Below are 20,735 nucleotides of genomic sequence, written 5' to 3'. Positions count from 1 at the left end.
AGAGGCAGTTAGGAGTGGGACGGAAGAGAGCGGTGGAAGCTCGTTCCGACATTTGCTCAGAAATCAACGAGGAGGGCAGCGCGCGGGGTCAGGGGAGAACCAGAGAACGAAGGCTTCAGAACCTGCCTAGGTGGAAGGGACGGAAGGAGCCCAGGAGCAGCAGGCTGTGTGGTGTAAGAAGGGGATGAGACCCACCAATCGCAGCAGAGGTGAATGACAAAATCCCATGTCTTCAGAAGGAAATTAGTTGCCACAGTAAGAAACATTCCCGGCAAAAACAAAAGAATTACTGCATCTAACGAGGCAATGTTTCACGGAGGGAGGGAGGGCAGGATAACGGGAGGGTTACACTGGCATGGAATGTAGGATCCCATTATGTACAAAAACCATGAATAGAGATGTAGCCAAAGATAGAATTCAAATGCTACAAAAAAAGAAACAACTAGCAGTGAACAGAGCAATCGTGTGAGAGGAGATGCTGACAGGCCGTAGTGAAATACGGAATGTTGTGACTTTGGGCACACTCAGTACTTCGTATTGCTTCATTTAGAATTATTTACTACTCGGGTAAAACAAGGTCCTTGTGTGCCAAACAGGCTGGCTGATTAAGGCAGTCTGAATGTCATGCTGCTGGTTGCCTGACTCAATCCTGCTTAAAAATATCTGGGATTGTTAAACAAGACTAAATATGAATGCATGATCCAAGTCTGCATTTGCTGCCACAGCTGTTTTTCTGGATGTGCAAGGGGGGAAAAGAGCTAAATGCAGATTGTTCTCAGAGCCATCATCCCATTTATCATATTATTCCAACCACCACAGACTCACCCAGGAGGCAGCTAACCTTGTAGACATAATTCCGCCCAAGCAGCCTTCCCAGGGTTTGTGAAGGGAAGACGAGCACGAACACAATGCAGAGCAGAAAGGCTGAGGTGGGTCCCTCTGCACACAGCAGGATGGAAGATGAGACAGAGGGACCCTTTGTCAAAGTCTTTTTTTAGAATCCAGGCACTTTGCTAGCAGCAAAGAGCTTTCCCAGTTCAGAAGGTTTTCCCCTAATTGTAGCCACAATTACCAAAACAACCTTTACGCCTCAGCTTTTCCTCCCCAGCAGAGTTGGCTAAACAAACACAAGCATGACTTCAGATACAAGATCCTGATTCACCAAAAAAAAAAGAAAAGAAAAAAGTGAAAAAGATTAGCAGAATATTAAATGTTGGCTTTCCTATGGAATAATGGGAAGAGGGATATATGTGGACAGTTAGTCATTCTTTTTACTTACCCTCCTCCCCAAAAAAATATGTATGATTTTCAATAATGTCTACTTAAACCTCAAGATAACAGCAACTAAATACCAAAAACTAAAAAACAATATTTGTACTCACTGGCTATTTCAACATTCACTCAAAATTACAGCTCATTTTAATTATCCCCATATGATATGGACAAAATTACAACTACTGGTATTTATGTGTAGAAATCCAGGAAAATGAAGTCTTCTGATAGATGAGTGTTCTAATCCAGAAATGAAGTCTTCAACTTTCCCCCAAATCTCCGCCTTCCCTCGGCCACAAGAATCTCTCCCTGTCTAAACTGCACAGGAGCCCCTGTGGTCAGCCCCACTCCTTTGCATGAACTCTGTGGGCTGATTCCATGCCGTCTTGTGCTACCGTTTTAGGGACACCTCATCTTTCCAATAGAATCTGTGATTCTTGTCATCCGGGATAAACATCCTACTATACTGTGTTTGCTTCTCACACGTCCACACCAAGCACAGTGTGTGTCAGCTGACAGACTCAACCACAGGCTAGAATGAGTCATTCAGACTCCCAGAAACACTCTCTGGATAAAGCACAGACAGAGGAGAGGGTGCAGGCCACAAGAGAACAGTCCGGTTCTCCAGAAGTTCAGGGGGAAGCCGTTCTGCACAGATAAACCATCCAGAAGGCTGATTCGCACCAGGCCTCACCAGCTTTTTCCAGTACACATCCCTAAACCAGGTCTAATAAAACCACTGAGTATCCCAGAGGCTGGGGATTCTCACTGTGGGGACAGAGCCCCAGAGAGCAGTTTCCAGGCATCGGCCTCACGTGGAAAGGTGCTGGCCTGGGTAGTAGATGGCCATCAGCTGTGACTAGCTGGCCGTCAGCTGTAACCAGTGAGCCATTAGCCACTGATATAACTGCCGTGGCTGCACTAGCAGGCGCAGATTGCGGCAAGTACGACTAGCAAGTGGATTGTGGACTGCGGATCGTGTTGATCCTACTTCCTGTGTCTTACCCAGCTGCCAGCGAGACTAGGGTGCAGGAATACCCCTATTGGGGTACTTGCAGATGTTTGCTTTTGTGTCCCGACCAGCCGCCATCGAGATAGTGGTATGAACCCCCTACTTGTGGCTCCGTTGCTGTTCCTTTTTGGCCTCACCATGTCCTGTGTTCTTGTGCAGGGAGCGGGAGCTGAGACCCCCCATGAGACTCATATCTCAGAGAACAGAAGAATTACCTAACATGCTTACTTGGTGAAAAGGTTGGCCCCACTGTTAGCAATTGATTCACCAGGTCCAGGGTCTAGAGAAGAAATCTGCAAGTTAACCCAACATTCCTGGAGATTCAGGTAAAGAGGGTCTTAAGGCCGCCTCTGAGAGACACTGAGGCATTCAACTTAATTGGTTCTCAGCCCTGACTGCATATCAGAATCATCTGGGTCCATCACCACTGGAGATTCCAATAAGTCAGCCTGGGGTGGGATTTGGGCAATATTTAAATAAAAAACAACAAAACAAAACAAAAAACTACCTGAGCCAAACCTGACACGCATCCAGGTTAAGAACCACTGCTGATGACCCCTGGCCACTTGAGTGTGTTATCTGACAGTTACTCATAGCTCCCATCCACAATTTACCTCCACAATAAAGCTATTTCCACTATTCGACCGGTGCAGAGCCCACACTTAAAGGCTGTGTGCGCTTAAGGTTTTGTGAGCCTGCCTCCCATGGGAGGTAGAATAGCACTGTAACAAGGGAAAGCCGTTTTGTTCAGTTGAAGATGATGGAAGGAGTGGAGGAAAGAGGTAGGGAAAGATGAAAAGGGGAACTGTTTGCATCTACTTTAACTGCCTCCTTCCCATTTTTAAATAAAGTCAACGTTTTCAGAATTCCTGCTACCTGTAATACAAGTACACTTTTTCAAAAGCAACCTTAAAAAAAGAGGTTAAACTAGAAAATAGAATGCAAAAGAATTCTAAAAATTGTATTCAAAAACATGTTTATATTATTCAAAGAAATACTGTAGAAAAAGAGCTTAAGGACTTTAAAAATTATAAGTTGTCAACTGACAGATGAAAAACTATTGACATTTATAAAGCTTGTAACTCCATAAAAAGAAACACAACAGAACTTCTACAGTCAAATTGGTATTATCCCCTTAAAGTATTCACCTTATGAAGCATGCATATATATTCTTCTAGCGTTGCCACTGGATGAATGTTTTGAAGTTCTCTTAGAATTTTAAGTATTTCTCGTAACTCAATGTTTGGAGAAAATCATGCAGAACCAATGCTGTTTCTTGAATCACAGAAAATTTAACACAGTATGAACTATATTCTGTGTTTCAGCTGAATCTCACTTTGAAGATGACATATTATGAAAGTTTGGTTCTATTTCCAGGTCCTAAAGCAATCCTCACAGGTCCCCCCCATCCAAGTTAAGGGTAAAAACGGAGAGAGAAGATGAAATGTTTGCTTTTGCTGAGGAGTGATCGGGTTATTATTATAGACAATTGAATTTTAAACTAGACAAAAACCATTTTATATACTTAAGCCATGATTCTATGGATTTGGCTGAAGACTGGCTGAGAAAGGTCAGACTGTAAAGACATCCTTTTGGCCGAAATGCTGTTTAGGATCTTGACCTCCATCCGCGGCTGTCTCGGCCGTGAGGTTCTTGTATGAGAAGCTCGTAGCTCCCACGCTAACTTACGTGAGTTTTCCTAGAGATGAAAATGCAGACTCTGGGACCCCGATGTGCATATTCTGATTACATAGTCCTTGGGGCAGGTGGAATAAGCAATTTTAACAAGGATTCTAATATGGGCAGTCGCAGAGCCCACTGGGAGAAACGCTGCTCCAAGTTCAGGCCAAAAAGACCATAATCCAAAGTCTAAATTTCTAGGTGGAAACAATTCTTGCTCTCATCATACCTGAAAGTCTCTTCTTCTGTGGTCTCAGGACCAGCACAGCACCCTGATTCACTGAACTCTGCCATCTTTTTCTCCATCCTCCCTCTTAAACCTACACATATGGTTTTGCCCACATGGTGTGAACGTCTCTGGGAGTAGACTGTAGCTTGTCATCTCTTGGACAGGATTCTTCTGCCATACTTGTGATAACACCCCAGTGTCTGACATGCACAGAATGCACAGCAGAAGTTTCCAATGTGCAGAAGTTCCAATGTGCTTTTCAAGAATGCAAAATGCATTATAAATATCAAATCTTGTAATTCCATGGGAGCCTGTCATTTCTGATTTATTCTCAGCCAGGCATCTACCAGATTCTGAATTAACTTTATTCACATAATTCAAGAAATCTGCACCTCTAGGTTGGACCAAGGGGCTGCAGATCCTATACCTTGTTAGACAGCACTATCCATGTAATAGGAGCTCCTACAAATCAAAAAGTCACAAAAATGGGTGCTCTCCTCTTGTATCCAGTTTCTCTCTGAAGTGACAAAGGAAGGGATGGAAGCAACAGTCCCAAGGGCAACGCCTAAGAGGTCACCCTATTCATTCATGCATTTCTCCGATTATTTAAGCAACTAATAATTTAATAGCCCATAATATGTATGTCAGGCTCTGTGGCAGAAGGTAAGGAGACAACGGTGAATAAGAGAAGCACAGTATCGACCTCAAAATCCAGTGAGTAAGACAGGGATCATAAAAACAAGCCCAATACAGTGACACCCAATGCTGGCGACCTCAGCCAAGGCGGGGAGAGTCTGGAAGTAGGAAGGGCAGGGTGCTGACTCTTCCTTATCTTGCCTCCATTGACTTTTTATGACCATATATTGCTTTAATAATTCAAAAACATCCCAAGGTGAAATAAAGCTGGAAACACAATGGGTCACTGCAATTATGGAAGGGGGCACATTGTCTGTCTGTGGTCCTCATCCTTTAACAGGGAACAACCCGGCTTAAAATGTCCGGAGTCCACTCTGGTCCCAATCATAGCTAACGACCGGACTCCAGAAAAAGAATATTGGTGACTCACTGCCCCCACCTTCTGCCTCCTGGGTCTGCCTCCCTGTGGGGGCAGCAATGCCTGTGGCTCATTCCCACGCCAGACACCGACCAAACACGTACACGGAGTTATGAAATTCCTCCATTAATTAGATCACGGTTCGCTGTCCAGGACATACACCACCATCATAATCGCTCACATCCCATAGAACTGGCAGGTCCAGCAGGAAACCGTGACTGGGGCTGTTTCCTCCAGGAAATGGTGATGGCTGGTGTTTTTCAAGCCGTCCTCTGCTCTCTCACAGAGTCAAGGGAAAAGCAGACAACAAGCCGTGTGTGCTGTAAACCACTTCATACCGCTTTTGCTGTCACAGGTGACCTTTCAGATGCCAAATTCAATGGGAACTTTTCCGACCGCACTTATTGACCCTGCTGCCCCGTGTCACACGGCAGTCTCCCTGGGTGTACCCCCGCCTTTGGTTCCACGCTGACGCTCTCATCATTCTCCTGTTGCTCTGCCTGCTCCTTCCCAGCCTCTCTCAAGTTTCTTTCGATCAGTCCTTTGCTGATGCTGATCCCCAAGGTCCTGCCTCTGCCGCCTGTTTCTGGACAGTTCTGCCCATGACGTCTTCTTCCATTAATTTGCAAGCTTTAGTTCCAGGCCATGGGATCGATGGTCTCTGTGATGCTTAACATGATGACACTGCGCCGCCATTCTCTTGCTTGGCCTTTCCTACAACACCGGGCAGCACTGCTGACAAATCTCCTGCTGTTCCTTCTCAGAATCCTCTGCTTTCCCTTCAACGATGGGATTCTGCGTGCTCATCTGCCCCCCAACTCCACATCCTCCCGTCCTCCTTGAGTGACCTCATTCATACCCGTAGTTTCAACCATCACCTACACGTGGATGACTCGCAAAACTTCATCTCCTGCTCAATTTCTCCCTTGAGCCTCACACCCTGACATGCAGCTGCCTACTGAATGTCCCCGTTTAGATATCCCAAAGGCAGCTCACCCTCCGTGCCCACAAATAAACTCATCTTCTCCCCTCAGACCTAATCCTTCCTTCAGTGTCTCCTAGCTCTCCTGGGGTGGGAAGTGGGAGTTTCTCCCAGACCCAGACCTCTCACTCGCCCTCCCCCTGCACATCGGCAGGTGACAAGCTTCCCACCTGTCACCCTCATGCCTGGTCCAGCACCTCCTTTGTCTTGTTTCCCTCTCCAGTCCTCCCACCCTCAACATGGATACCTGGCCTCCTGCAAGCTGCCCGCCATCAACTCTGTGCCTCCTGCTGGTGCCATGGGGATCTGGGAGCCACTCCCCTGCTGGAAACCCTGCCGGGGCTCCCCTCAGCTTTCAAGACAACATTGCTTAGCTGAGCACACAGGCCCTTCGTGAGCTCACTGCCATCACCTCCAGCTTCATCTCTCACCAGGCACTCCAGCAATAGCTTGTCTTGCTCACATTCACCAGGCTCTTCCAAACCTTCAGACACACACTCATGCTGTTTCATCCACCCAGAAATGTCCTTCCTGCACCTGTTTGTCTCTACCTGCTACTTGCTCCTCAGAGCTTGAGTAAACATCATCCTTCCCAGGAATGACCGAGACACACAGCCACCCCCCGGCCTCCTCCAGGCATAGCTCTAAGACGGGACTTTCCACAGTGTCCTGCTGTCACAGATGGATCTGGTCTTTCCATCCGTGTACTCTAAATTCCTCGGGAGCCATCACTAAACTCACTTGCTATCTCTGGCTCCTAACACAGAACTCAAATACCTGGTGTTGGTTAAATATTCAAGAACTGAATACAATTCATTCTAAAAATCTGTTCCTGCTGCCATGTCCTGTATTTCAGTGAAACATACATTCTAGCCAAGACTTCACTAGTGTTTTGCTGTGCTTTTCATAATGAAATACGCTGCCTTCCTTCATTTAGAACATTTCTATGAGCTTATCTCTTCCCACTTGGATTCCCAAGGAAGGTCGGAACAGTTGCTAGCATAGCAAAGAGCGCTGGAGTAAGGAGTTCTCCACAAGACCAAAGCATCTGCTCAGGAAACGCCGGGGACCTGCGGAGAGATCCCTTTGCCATGCTCCCATGAGGCAAACCTAAAGGCTGCCAGTCCGTGCCCTGGATGGAGAGGAGCAGCCGGGGCTGACGTCTCATTACCAACCTGCAAGGCCCCCGGATAGAGCAAGGATCTAACAGGTGTGTAGGGCAAGCGCCTAGGGGCTTCTTGGAGCAAAGGTGCTCCCTGGGATTGTGATAAAGCACATTCCCAGGCACTCGATTCAACTTCCGGCTAACTTCAGAGTGGCCTAGGTCCCTGCCACGCTGTGCTCTCACCGCTGCTGCCAGTGACACAGGCCACAGTCCCTTTACTGAGAATGTACGGAATGCCAATGACCCAGTCAGTCCCTGTGGGGACTAGTTGCCTCCGGCAGCTAGAGACGTCAGTCGCCTTGGCTTCTCCGGGGTTACTCCATCTTCCCCCGGGCTCTGGGCTGCCCTTTGTGTGGGGCATGTGTCAGGTTATTCGCCCCTGGCCCTGCCATGGGCGTCTCACGTGCTCAGACCCACTTGTTCATCTTGACCCAGCACTCATCAGCCTCGCTGAATGGAAGAGGGCCTGTGCTCTAACACTGTGCCACACCGTCAAACAAAGGTTGAACGACAAAGTTAAACACTTGAAGACATCCAGTATTACTGTGCAGTGGTACTTGCACCAAGCACCTTCACAAACAAAATATATGTTAGGTAAACAGAACTGACTGCTTCACCGCACCTTAAGAGCAGCTGAGCATTTATGCTTGGTCTGCTTCTGCCCACATTCCTTCCAAACGTCCCTCTGTAACTATCGCCCGAGGGGGTAACTGTGCCTTCCTGACTAATTTCAACCCATGAATCCTAAATCAGGGAGAGACCTAAACTGCTGACTCACCTCTTTCTTCACTCTGGTTGACTTTTAACTTATCATGGACTTCTGGAAATTCCCGTCTTGTTGGTTCTCTCTACCAACCCTACCTTTGAAACCCATAGCTTCCTGTTGGTGTTAGAGTTGTAGATCAGTGCATATGAAAGTCGGACAATTAAATTCACAAACTTAATTGTCTGTCTTTCATATATTCTCCAGAAAGACAAAAAGGGCAAGAGTTATTGATTAATCTGCCTTTTTAAAACACTTCAGTATTTAACAATAATGGTATGGGAAATGTTCACAACCTATGTTAAGTGAATAAAAGAGAGAGATATCTACGTGTTGTACATTTCTAATTTTGTGAAACAGTTCATGAAGGAAAAAAGAAGATTTAAAAAATACACAAAACATTAATAATGATTATTTCTGGGTAGTAGAATATAGATTTTATATTGGGGAGACAGAATTGTGATTTTGGAATCTAACAAACCTGGGATCAAATGCCAGCTCTATTACTCACTAGCCATGCAACCAAAAACAAAGTTTTGAACTCGAGATTGGGTTTTCTCATCTGTAAGAGGATACAAGCTTACTTCTTGGAGACGGTTTAAGGATTAGGGGAGATAATACATGAAGTGCTTAGTCTTATAGGTGGTACAGAGTAAGCATGCAATAAATACTCTGATGATAAAGATTTACATAGATCTCTTGGTTTTTCAACAATGTTTTTTGGTTGTTGTTGTTTCATGCTATTAATTCTCAACAGTGAACATATGCTTTAAAATACAGAAGTGGGAAAGAAATGATCCTAATAATTTGTTTCTCTACTTTTCTCAAGGTGCTTTTCCTAGTCTTCTTGGGATAGGTGAAATGTAATTCACTTTTTCTACAGCAAGAAAAAAAGGAAACCTGCTAACTGGTGCTACTCAATGTTGCAAAGAAGTGTCTCAAAGAGGGAAACTTGCTGGCTGCTCCAGACAGAGCCACACAGGTGAGATGCACCTTGAAGGGTTAACCAGGTAAGAGCCATCAAGTTGCCAGGTCAGTGACAGTTTGCTCAGAGAAGGTAAGGCCATGAAAACGTGTGCCGCACTAAGAAAATTCACATGGACCAAGCGATCAATCTACGTGCCGATGGAACTGGGTACTGATGTCAACATGTCATCGTATCAAAGTCCATACTGACAATGAACTGACCCACCAGAGAGCTTGGTGAATATTCACACCCAGAGAAAAGAACATGGGTCGTTCTTAACCATTAGCAACCAGAGGTGACACAGGCAGTTCCATAAGGGCGGGCGACACCTGCTTCCTAGGGACCTGGGACCTTCGTGTGGTCTAATCTCTTTGTTTTTCTTTCGAAGGTAAAACCCCAAACAGTTTTCATTTTTGGCTTTCCTTGTTCTACACTTTTGGCAAAGCACCAATCTTTTGCCCAGACAGCACAACAATTACCTCAGAAGCATTACATCGGACCTTGCTGAGAAAGCCCTGCTATCTTTCACTAGATGGTATTCCATTTCTGGCCATAAAAGATTTAAAAGCCACCTCTTAGGATGGGCCACTTCTACAGATGCTTCAATTCACTCACTTTGCAGATTTGTATGAGTTTAAATCTTAGGAGGACTTTTTCCTGTTTTCACCTCCAAATTCAGAGAGTACATAGTTAGAATACCATCTACATCCTTCCTCTAACACAGACTAAAACCATCAGCCCTACCTTTATCATCTTCAATATGCTCCAAAAATAATTAAAAGTGCCACTCCTCTGGCTTTCTTGTTTCAGTTTCACCACTAACTACAAGTGTGATTTGGGGGCACATCACAACTTCTTCAGGCCTCAGTTTCCTCATCACTCATCCTGAGGTGCTTCTGCTCATCTTACAGGATTCGTGTGTGGATCAGATGAAATAGACATGTGATGAAAAGCACAAAGCCTGGCATCTGGTCACGCAGTATGTAGACATCACCTCAGGTACACACGTCCCTCACCTATAGCGTTCGGTCCTTCCGACCTGCTTGTGTCCTCTCCCCACCCTCTATGCTCACGCTCACAGTCCTCGTTCAGAGCTTCATGACCCAAAATGGACGACAGGATTAATTACAGCAGCTGTTCATCACGTACAAGTACTTATGTTCTAAGTACTTGACATACACAGTCTCTTTGAAGAGTCACAGTAACTCTATGAAGTACATTACAAGTACAATAACTCTATGAAGTCACGATAACTCTTATTTTACTATAAAACCGGGTATAATATAATACCAGGTCTTATATTAATTTTTGCTCCAAAAGACGCATTAGAGCTGATGGTCTGGCTAGGCCTTATTTTCGGGGAAACACAGTAGGTGCTATTGTAACCTCCACTTTACAGATGGCATGTAGAGATTAAGTAAATTGTCCAAGATGGTGATGCTTGCCTGGAAAACCTTTAAGGATCCCACGTTGCCTAGAACAAGTGCTTCAACAACCATTCCTCAAACATAAAACTGTAATTTTCAAAACATACTTTAAACCAGTTTCTAAAAATGTAAAATAAAAACAAAGCATCATGCATACTTACATAGGTTCTATGATAAGTATTAGAAAATTGGTGTCCATCAATCATGTTATTCTATGTCTGTGGAAAGAAAGGCTACCCTGTCCTCTTTGGGCATGAATCTGAATTTCCTATAAATGTGTCATTAGCTGTTAGGTTGTGACAGTACAACAGAATCGTGTGTGTGTGTGTGTGTGTGTGTTTAATAGGCCTGTGTGTGATCAGTGACATAAAGTCATACAACTCCAGCATTCAGTTAAATGCCAGTTGAGGCAGCTGATGCTATTGCCTTACCAACAGCCAGGTTTCTCTTCTTCACGTAGAATAGTTAGCTGCATTTATTTCCCAGCTCCTTTCCGTTAAGTTGGGGATATAACATTGGCCAATAGAACATGAATGGAAATGTGTACACCACTTTCTGACATGGCCCATAAGCTCGCCCATGCACAATCCCCCATTTTCTCCGTCTCCTACAAGGAACTTGGAATCCACTAGTTGAATGAATACGTAGCATCACAAAAAGGAACAAGCCTGGATCCTTGGCTGTATAGAGTAGAGCCTCTCACCACCCACCTCCCCACTTTATGACACACACACACACGCACACACACACACGCACGCACACACACACACACCACACACAATGGACTATAAGTTGAGCAGTAATATAAAGTTCCTCATTGAGTGAGCCCTTCAGATTTTGGCACTTAAAAAAAAATCAGTACTTAGTCTATCTTGACTAATGCACAGAGCTTAGCATTTCACCTGGCAAATCGAATCTTTTACAACACAGTAGGAGTCAGCTGTACAACATAAGAATCCCACGACAACTCATATAGTTTTAGTTCTTATTGTTATATACGGTGTGCTGCTTCTTTGATTTTTGATGAATTTAAAATTTTTCAGTGAATATCTAACAGACAAGCACTGGGATATTTGCATTTTTAATGATATTGTTGAATCTGTAAATCTATTACAAACATTTGGAAAAAATTTCCAATAACAATGACACTCAACTAAGAAATCCACTCATTAACACCCTCCGAGTGTGCAACTAAAGTAGAATTTTTAAATACTTCTTGATTTCAACTTCAAACCCATTCCTCCTTCAAGCCTCTTTCAAATCAGTTACAGATACTGACTCTTCTGTGCACGCCCTGAGTACTTTATTTATATAGTATAACAGGCGTGAATGTGCAGTTCCTTACACATCTATTGTACCTATAGATTTACCTCAAGGGATAGAAGAATTCAGATAGAAGAGCCTTACACAATTATAGTAATTGCTCAATAAATTTTGCTTGAAGTAAAACATATGAATAATTCTGAGCTACAGTTAATAACCATAAGCATTAAAGAAAAAAGGTCCAGGGTCCAAGGCTTTTTCAAATGGAATAAAAATTCAAAATCATAATTCAGTATTAGCTTTGAGCAGATATGTTAGATTGAGGATGTATTCAACACTTACAGGGTTAATGTAAAAATTAAATCATTTTTATATATAATCCTCAGGTTGCAGTTCTCCATACTACTTATTCACTCTCCTTCCTGGCAACTTCATCCCTTTCTAAGATGTGTCTGTTCCAGGTTAATAAGCTCAGAGCACTGTTTGCAGTCACGGCGGCCTATTGCTGTCACCACCCAGCCTTCAGCTGCCTGGAGGCTCTGCATCACGGCTCAGACCAGACTCACGTGACAAAATAGGTCACCTCAAAATCAAAAGGAAGCAATATGGCTGCTCATTCTCAGTCATGTTCAGGGTTGGAAACTGTCAAACCGATACCTACAAAAATTGCCTAATGAAAAAGCAAGCAGAAACTGTCATCCCACACGTTGGGGTTTTGTTTTATTTCAGCAGAAGCCACTGCGGTCATTTCTGCCTCTCTAACTTAGCCTGCTCTCTGTAAATCCACCATTGTTTTGGAAAGTCAGCATCTAACAGAACACAGCGTGTAAAGATTGAATGAATGAATGAAGCAGGGAGGGAGGAGGGGGGAAGATAAGCAGCTACTTAAAATAGACAAAGCATTTAGAGAAGCTGGGACTAACTGAAGAGCTTGTTGACCTAAAAAATATATTCAGAGGTACTGTTCTCAAACTCAAGAGGTTGCCATCTCTATTACAAACCTGCTAATTAAAAAAAAAAGGCAGTAGAGAAAGTTATATAAACCTACAACTTATTCAGCACAGTCACCATTTTTCTGATAAGAGAAAATTAACCATATTAAGACAATAAAAAGTAACAACAGTTTACTCTTTTATACTTTTTTAAAATTACTACCTGAAGCAGATTTTGAGTAACATTAAGATTTTCAGTGTCCTGGTTACGTACCTAAGTTGGAACTGAATAATGTTTGTTTGTTTATAATAACCAATCCACTCTGCTGAAAAGTGAAACTACTGGTCTGAAGATAACCAAAATAAGACACTAAAAATCTGAAAGAGTTCCGAAAACATTTTGAGCACAAGCATTGTTGTAAAAATTTCCCTTCTGATTTAACAATTTGTAACGCGAAATTGTGATGAATTTTCAGGTTTATTTGCTATAATATCATTGACGTTTCTTTATAGTCCAAAACAGGTGGGAGATATCTATATGTAAACTTTATCCCAACATTTTCAGTGTTTAAAATGGTTTCTAAACTTTTAAAAATGCTTCCTGAAAAAAACTGTTTGTAGCATGGAAAGGTGATTAGAAAACATCACAAAAGCCCACTTTCTTTCCACCTCCACTTTAAAAATAATTAATGCTATCTGGAATTAAAATGTGAGTAGAAGGCAACTATAATTTTTCTATATTAACCCTTCCTGACAAAAGAAAAGGTAAAAGTTAAGACAGAGAATGGGCTCATAATATGACAGTGGCAGTACTTGCAAAGGCAAGAAGGCAAACATGGGGTTGCAAACAGTCTGCTCTCCAACCATAAGGGAGAGTGGCTGCCAGTGGGTTTCTTTCGCTGGATGCCTCCTGTAATATTTTAACAGTCACGAACTCCCCTACTGTAATACTGAGTCCAGCCACTGAAGCAGTGTGCTCCATAGAGCACTGAACTTGGACCCAAATTAGGCAGTGCGAAAGGAGAGAACAGTGGCTTGACTGTGGCAAGTCTGAAGTCTGCACGGGTAAAAACTGGCCTCTGCCACACCTGTGGCATGGGGGTATGGAGTTATTAAAAAAAAAAAGAAAGAAAGAAAAAGTTAACTATTCATAACTAACTAGGAAGGCTTTTAGGTACACTGGATTTATTGCTTGCCAGAAATAGCTTTTTTTGATGCCCATACTCAGAAACACCAAGACTTGATGTTATACGAGGTCATTTCAGCAGGCGTCAAAATTTGGCTTTAGGTTTGATTAAATACCCAGAGCCACAGACCACTGACGCTGACCAGCATCTCGTGGTTGTACAGAGGACAAGGAACCCAGGCCTTTCATCACAGTCTAGCCTCGAGACCTGGCGGACGACGGTCCGACTGGTAGACAGGCTGTTCATCTGCTTTCTCCGAAGTGCTGTCCGGGTACAAGTGATGATTTGTACTAAAACTACCTTTTACTGTCTTGTTAACTCAAGTTTGCAAAGTAATTAGGCAGGATGTGCACTCTCTGGCCATTTGTTCTGCATGCAGCACGACTTGTCCTGGAAGTGAAATGATCTCATGACCTCACTGGCCTGGGAGGCTAATACTAATCAGTGTTCCGGAAGCCGTGCCTAAGCACCTTCCTAATTTCTGCCGCAGTGGAATAGCACGTATGTTCTGTATTATTTACCTCATTCTTTTAAATTGCCTTTTTAAGTCTAAGTAAGATTTATTTTCAAAGGAAGCACATTTCTTTAAATCATAAACATAAAAAAGAGCTGTCACACCCAGATAGAGAAGATAAATACAACACAGTGTTATCAAATTTTACAGAGGGCAATCCAAAAGGAATCTTTTTTAAAAGGATAACTTCTCACCACGGTTCAATATGAAAACCTGCTGTTTTACAGTACCCTTAAAGTCATCTCTAGCAGCACTAGTGGTCTATGCCTGACTTGCACTTTGGGAAAACTGAGCTAAATGCATAATCATCTAGTACTGTGAGGTAAGTCAAATTACAGCACAGACTATAACATTCAAATTACTAACCCTTCAGACAGATTCATGATTCATTAAGAAAGTCTGCCCTAGATTCTTGGATAACAAGACAGTACTATAGGGTAATAACTCTTCTCACATATCCAGGGTAATTTTCCTCGAACAGCTAAGAATCAGTGAGCAGAGAAAACAGACATCAAGTCCAGGCATTAAAGAATATGTGTTTCACCACAGAAAAGTGCTTCGGACCTTAATTCAAAGACTATGGGCTTTTTTAAGACATTTTAACAGCACATTCAGATACCAATTTCGTATACTCCATCCTTTAACCTATGTTAGGAGAAACACTTAGTTTCTTTTATCCCATATATTTCACTATTTGCCTGATTTTAAAAAATAATCCACCAAGTTGGGACACAAGAAATCTGTCACTTTCCTGGCCTCTTACTGGCTTGTGAGGAAGCCGGCCTCGTCCCATTCCTTCCCAGAACAAGGGCCAGCACCATCGGGAGGGGCCTGTCCGAAGTCAGCCGGGGGGTGAGTGGCAGGGCCCGGGCTCCTACCCAGAGTCCTCTCTGCTGAGCACATCTAGCCATTCCAGGGACAAAACCATACACACTGTGCTCATCCCAAGCCTCTCTGCTTTTCCCTCAGAAAAAGTCCCCACCGCCTACGTATGACCCATCAGGCAAAGCGCTCTTCCTCCCTAACCTCACTCTTCTCTTTTCTAACACAACACACAATTCCCTTGACTTCGTGCCTGAAATATCAGAAAACAAAGCCACAAAAGTCAGGGTTTGGAGGTCTTGGCAGCTCTTCTTGGCCTAGGAAATGAGCCTGTAAAAACTTCTCTCCTCCTCATGTACAGACTTATTTGGAGAGAAACACAAAATTTGCTTTTGCTCCCTCCCCTGAGCCAGGGGACCATCAGGAAAGGTCTAATTTTGCCCTTGGAGTCAAAGCCAACTGGAGCTTAGGTCAGCTCTAGCACCTCACCTTTCCCAGGCACATCCCGAAGGCTTCCCACCTTCCACGTGGGAAAGTGTGGGGCTGCCGAGCCGAGCGAATCTGTGCTCAGAACTGCACGAGGCTGCTGGAGGAACATGAGTAACAGACTAGCGGGTGGTGATGTCTACGACCCTGCCGCACAGTGTGGTCAGGGGACTGGCGGGGTCGGCGTCCCCTGGGAGACTCTCAACCATGCAGAACCTCCAGCCCCACTCCAGCCCGACTGCGTCAGAATCTGCATTTTAACAGCATCCTTCAGTGATCCATTGCATGTTCAAGTTCGACAAGCACTGATCCAATGAATGTGAGTGGTGTGATACCAACATCCTGCCTTCCTTCTTTATGGTCCAGCCAGGCTGTCTGGAAAATCAGGAATTAAAGAAACGATAAAGGTCCAGCCCTGGCTCTGGCACTGCTCCAACCCCGGGACTCCATGAACAAGCTCTGATCACGGAGTGGGAGCCTCAGCTGGGGCAAGAGAAGGCTTGCGGCCCATGGCAGCTTCCCGTCCGCAGCCCCAAACTCTCACCCACGCCTGCACCCACACAAAGCAGGGGTGCTCACACTGACTCTCAGAGAGCACACTTTGTCACCTGTATTTACCTACTCAGGAAATGCACATTAATGTGATTTTCATCTGCAAAAAAATGAGAGAGGTAGCACTGGCGAGATCTGCCTCACCTGGAAATAGCTGACGACCCATGTTCCTATTGGTTATAGTAAACGGTGCCCTTTTTCTGCTGCCATCTGTCTGTGCAGTTTCTTTCACAACATCAAAGAAAGCCGTGAACCTGCCATCCTCCTCCATGCTGCCCACTGTCCGCACCACACACACACCCCTCACAATACTGAGCCAGTGCAAGGTTCTGCCAGTTGTGGAAGGGGGCAGTTAAGTCCCCCTCAGCATTCCTCAGAGATCCTGACAGAGAAGGTGAGAGATCTGTAGGATCCATCACAAAACTCCATCCACGAGCAGAAAGAAAAGGTTGAAAACGAGGACAAGATAAAAAAGAGGCAGGTAGTTATCCCAAGGAGAGGACACTTTTTTGTGACTTTGGTGAAAGCTTCTTTTACGAACCTGCTGAAAGGTATAAATGGACACATGGGAGCAGGCATGTAGCCCTTCTTTCCAGCGATGGACGTCTGAAAGGAATCACTGATATGGCAGCTGGTGAAATTGGCGGCTGACGATGCTGACTTTCTACAGAGAGCCCCACCTCGCTAGAGTCAATAATGGGCCTGGAACTTTCACGCTCCGTTTTCTCTCCTTCCAAATAATTAGAGCCAATACTTCTCCTTCTCAACTATTTCTAGACCCCTGTTTATTTTCCTTTCTAATGCCAATTTCAAAATCGCCATTTTATTTCTTCAGATTGTATGATTTCAGGGACCATTTTACAAAGTCACTGTTTCCTTACAGAGTTAATAGCCAGCCACCCTTTACAACCGAGACAATTGCTAAAAGAAAAGCCGTTTCCGTTACGTATGCCTTACGTAAGTGTGATACAGAAGAGCCTTAGAAGCAATTCTGGCGTCAGACACCGGCTCCACGTACACGAGTGTCAGGGAAGCTGCTCATTAACAAGGGCTGTGCTGAGGGATACATCACGCTTTGTGCCGCCTGCCACCCCGTCCCAGGGCAGCCAATCTTCAGGGTGTGTAGCAACCTGCAGCTGATGGTTTCCTGTTGGCTCAAAAAGATGAACTGACTGGGTCACTGACTGGTCCTCACTGAGAAATTTGTCACTGGCAAGCAGATGCCACAGTAGGTGCGGAAGCCAAAAAGTACATGGAGAGAGACCACAAGGAATTGGTTCTAGAGGGGCCAGGTCCAAGAGAGCAGGTCAGCGGGGGGAGAAGAACAGAGGACCCACACACAGAAGCAGACACACCAACAATCAGACAGAGGCCATGAAACCCCTAAGATGACGTCATACGTGAGCCCCAAGACAACGCTTTTGGAATGTCAGTTCCACCCCCATCCTTACAATCAAATCCCCTTTACCTAGGCAGACCTGGGTCCCCTACAAGTACATAAGCCACCATAAAACATGCCCCCACACACACCAAATCATTTTTTTCCCACTTTTTCCAGGTAAGAAATCATTCTTCAAGGTAAGAAATAATTCTCATGAAAAATAAAAGTAGACTGACCCTATGTCAATAACATATGGCTTGGCCTAACGACAATTTCCAATTTATGAGATCTGTTAGACGACAGCCATATAAAAGCTACTAAAAGTAAGGGGTAAAATAATTTTTGTTTAAAAACACAAAACAAAACAGATATGTAAATTAGGATTGAGGTCCAAGATGGCAGATTAAGTAAACGCTATGCCTACAGGATCACACCAAAATTACAAATAAATTATAGAACAATCAACCTCAACAATCATCTGAAGACGAGCTGAGCAGACCCCTATAACTAAGGATATAAAGAAGAGGCCACATCGAGACGAAAAAGGCAGTTAATACCACAGTTAATACCATAGCTACTAGGGCAAAAAAAGAAAGTATATTTTACGTTGTGATTAAAATATCTGAGTTGTCTAATTTAAGCACTAAATAAAAATCAATTTGTCTTCAAAAACACAGGCACATAATATGAGAGAAAGAAGAAGGTTACTATTTTTATAACTAATTCGGATTATCCCAGGGCCTATCCTGAGGAAATCATACCCGAGTCCTCGCAAGAACTGAATACCATCACTAAAGACAGGACCACTGAGAGCTGCCACTGAACGTAATTAACCAAATAGGCGCTAACAAGCAGGAGGGCCACCCCACTCGGGGGGCTCGCTGGGTGCTATGCGACACAAGGTTCAACCAGTGTACGCCTATAAACGTGAAAGGCTAAAAAGGGCATGAGCAGCCTATTAGAATGTTCAATAAAAATGAAGCAACATTATAGTGAAATCTGGAAATCACAATAAACTCACAAATATACCACGAACTCCAGTGGGCAGACCCACCAGTGGCCTTAATTAGAAGTAAATTAAACGGGCAGCACGTGCCTGAATAGCACACAGGTCTGCTCCCTGCAGGAAGGCAGATTCTCACAGGAACACGCCAGGCAACTGAGCCACAGGAGGAGAACCCAGCGTCCCCTCGCCTCAGTAGCCCCCAAGCGCTGGGCAAATGACCCCGCCACCCACCCTCAATGTCACGTTTGGTAAAATGAGGGGGCTAGATGACACAATTTCCCAGACAACTCTCTAACTCTGAGTCAGACAGAAGCTACTTTGAGAAAGGTATCATTTAAAAACTGTGCTATAAAAAGTGTTTGGTAATCACCTGTCAGTTGACTAAACTATCCAACAATGGCATTAATTTCATCCCAAATTTTAGTCATAGCTTTCCCATAACCCTCAGGAAAAGCACCTCCAGTAACTTTATCCAGTTATACTTATTAAAAATTGCCGCCAGCATCATAAGAGACAAACGGTCAGCTCCAGTGGAGTCTTTTTCTTACCGTTTCGGGACACATCAAGTTCCACCAGCTGCATGAAGTTGGCTATTTCTGGAGGCAGTCGCTGAATTTCATTGTCACTAAGTCCAAGCTTTCGTAATTTGACTAGCTGGAAGAATTGCTGAAAAACAAAATAGTTGCACATAGGTCTCACAGGTATTTGCAACGTAAATTTTTTGTCCAATATGAAATGTAAAACAATGTCTCTTAAGAATTAATGAGGATTGCATTAGTATCACTGTCCCGATTTTGAGACTGTACTAGAGTCACATGAAGATGTTAACATGGGATTAACCAGGACAGAAGACGTCTCTGTACTATTTTTGCAACTCTCTTACTCATCTATAATTATCTCAAAATTAAAAGTTTTTTTTAAAATGAATAAGCAACTCAGCAAAAATAATAAGTACGCCTTTAAGCTATCCAGTAGGTGGTCTATTTTCTACTCATGAAAATTGATGTTAAATCTGCAATGTTAAACAAACATATGTGAAAATGAAAATGAAATATTTGAAGACATTTTTTAAAGGAATTACTCTGCATCAGAAAATATATAAATATTCCCAAATGTGTGGTAAAGAAAAAATCATATTGACAAATCGGAAAAAGAGTCCTTACTGGGTACTTCCATTAACCATGACAGACTGAGCACATTCCTTTTTTCCCCAATCCCTTTAAAAACTGTACTAAAATGACACAAAAAAATGTATATAATCATGGATATGCACTATATAAAAATATGGCATAAACTCATGAATACAATTCAAAATGAGAGGGGACAAGAAAGCAAACTAGATATGCAACAAAAATCTTGAAATTAGAAAACAAATGAACAAATAGTAACAAAACAATCAAAACAAAGCTGAAATTTAAACCAATAAGAAATTAGGTCCAGGTACCTCTGAAGGAAAGAGAACTATTTGAAAAAAATATATACGTGTATGTATAGTTAGGTCCCCATATTCTCTTGTCTACCCTGCATACCAAGGCGGAATACTGGGACTTTTTAGAAGAGTTGACTCTAAGCACAGCTGAGGGCAGGGGTGAGGCACCCCACTAAAAACGGAAGAACTGAGTCACAGCCTGCTCAGTGAAAACCCACCCACGTCTCCCCACAACCTGGCTCCCAGACATGAGAACAGACCTACAAATGCATATTATATTGCACAGATGCACCAAGTTACAAGCCCCAACCATGTACACAGTTTCTATCATCTTTTTTTTCTTCTTCAAGTGCCTGCATCTCTCATTTAAAAAGAGCCTTGGTTCTCCAGACACTTGAAGAAAGCCCCGAACATGCAAAAAAGAGAGTGTACAGGTGCACACACCTTAGAAGAAACAAATGTGACGCAGGGAGCAGAAAAAACTTCATCAACCAAAAAATATGATTCATACCCTCCGAGAAAGAAGAGAAAAATGAAGCAACATGACGTCATGAAAAAACAAGCTTCAAAGATTTAAGCTCTTAGGAATTAAAAAATATTGTAGCATCAATA

General features: G+C 43.5%; 1 protein-coding gene across 1 annotated transcript in view; it reads right to left on the bottom strand.

Moving 5' to 3' along the window:
* LRRC1 (leucine rich repeat containing 1) overlaps positions 1-20,735 on the bottom strand; it is a 113,995-nt gene that overhangs the window by 54,178 nt on the left and 39,082 nt on the right. The window contains exon 2 of the mRNA XM_019734770.2: positions 19,243-19,360. Within this exon, the coding sequence (XP_019590329.1) occupies positions 19,243-19,360 (118 nt within the window). The remainder of the gene's footprint in view (positions 1-19,242; positions 19,361-20,735) is intronic.

The sequence above is a fragment of the Rhinolophus sinicus genome, linkage group LG05 (genome assembly GCF_036562045.2).
Source record: "Rhinolophus sinicus isolate RSC01 linkage group LG05, ASM3656204v1, whole genome shotgun sequence".
Lineage (NCBI taxonomy): Eukaryota > Metazoa > Chordata > Mammalia > Chiroptera > Rhinolophidae > Rhinolophus > Rhinolophus sinicus.
Note: the sequence above shows the minus strand (reverse complement) of the source record. Positions and strands in the feature narration are given on the sequence as shown.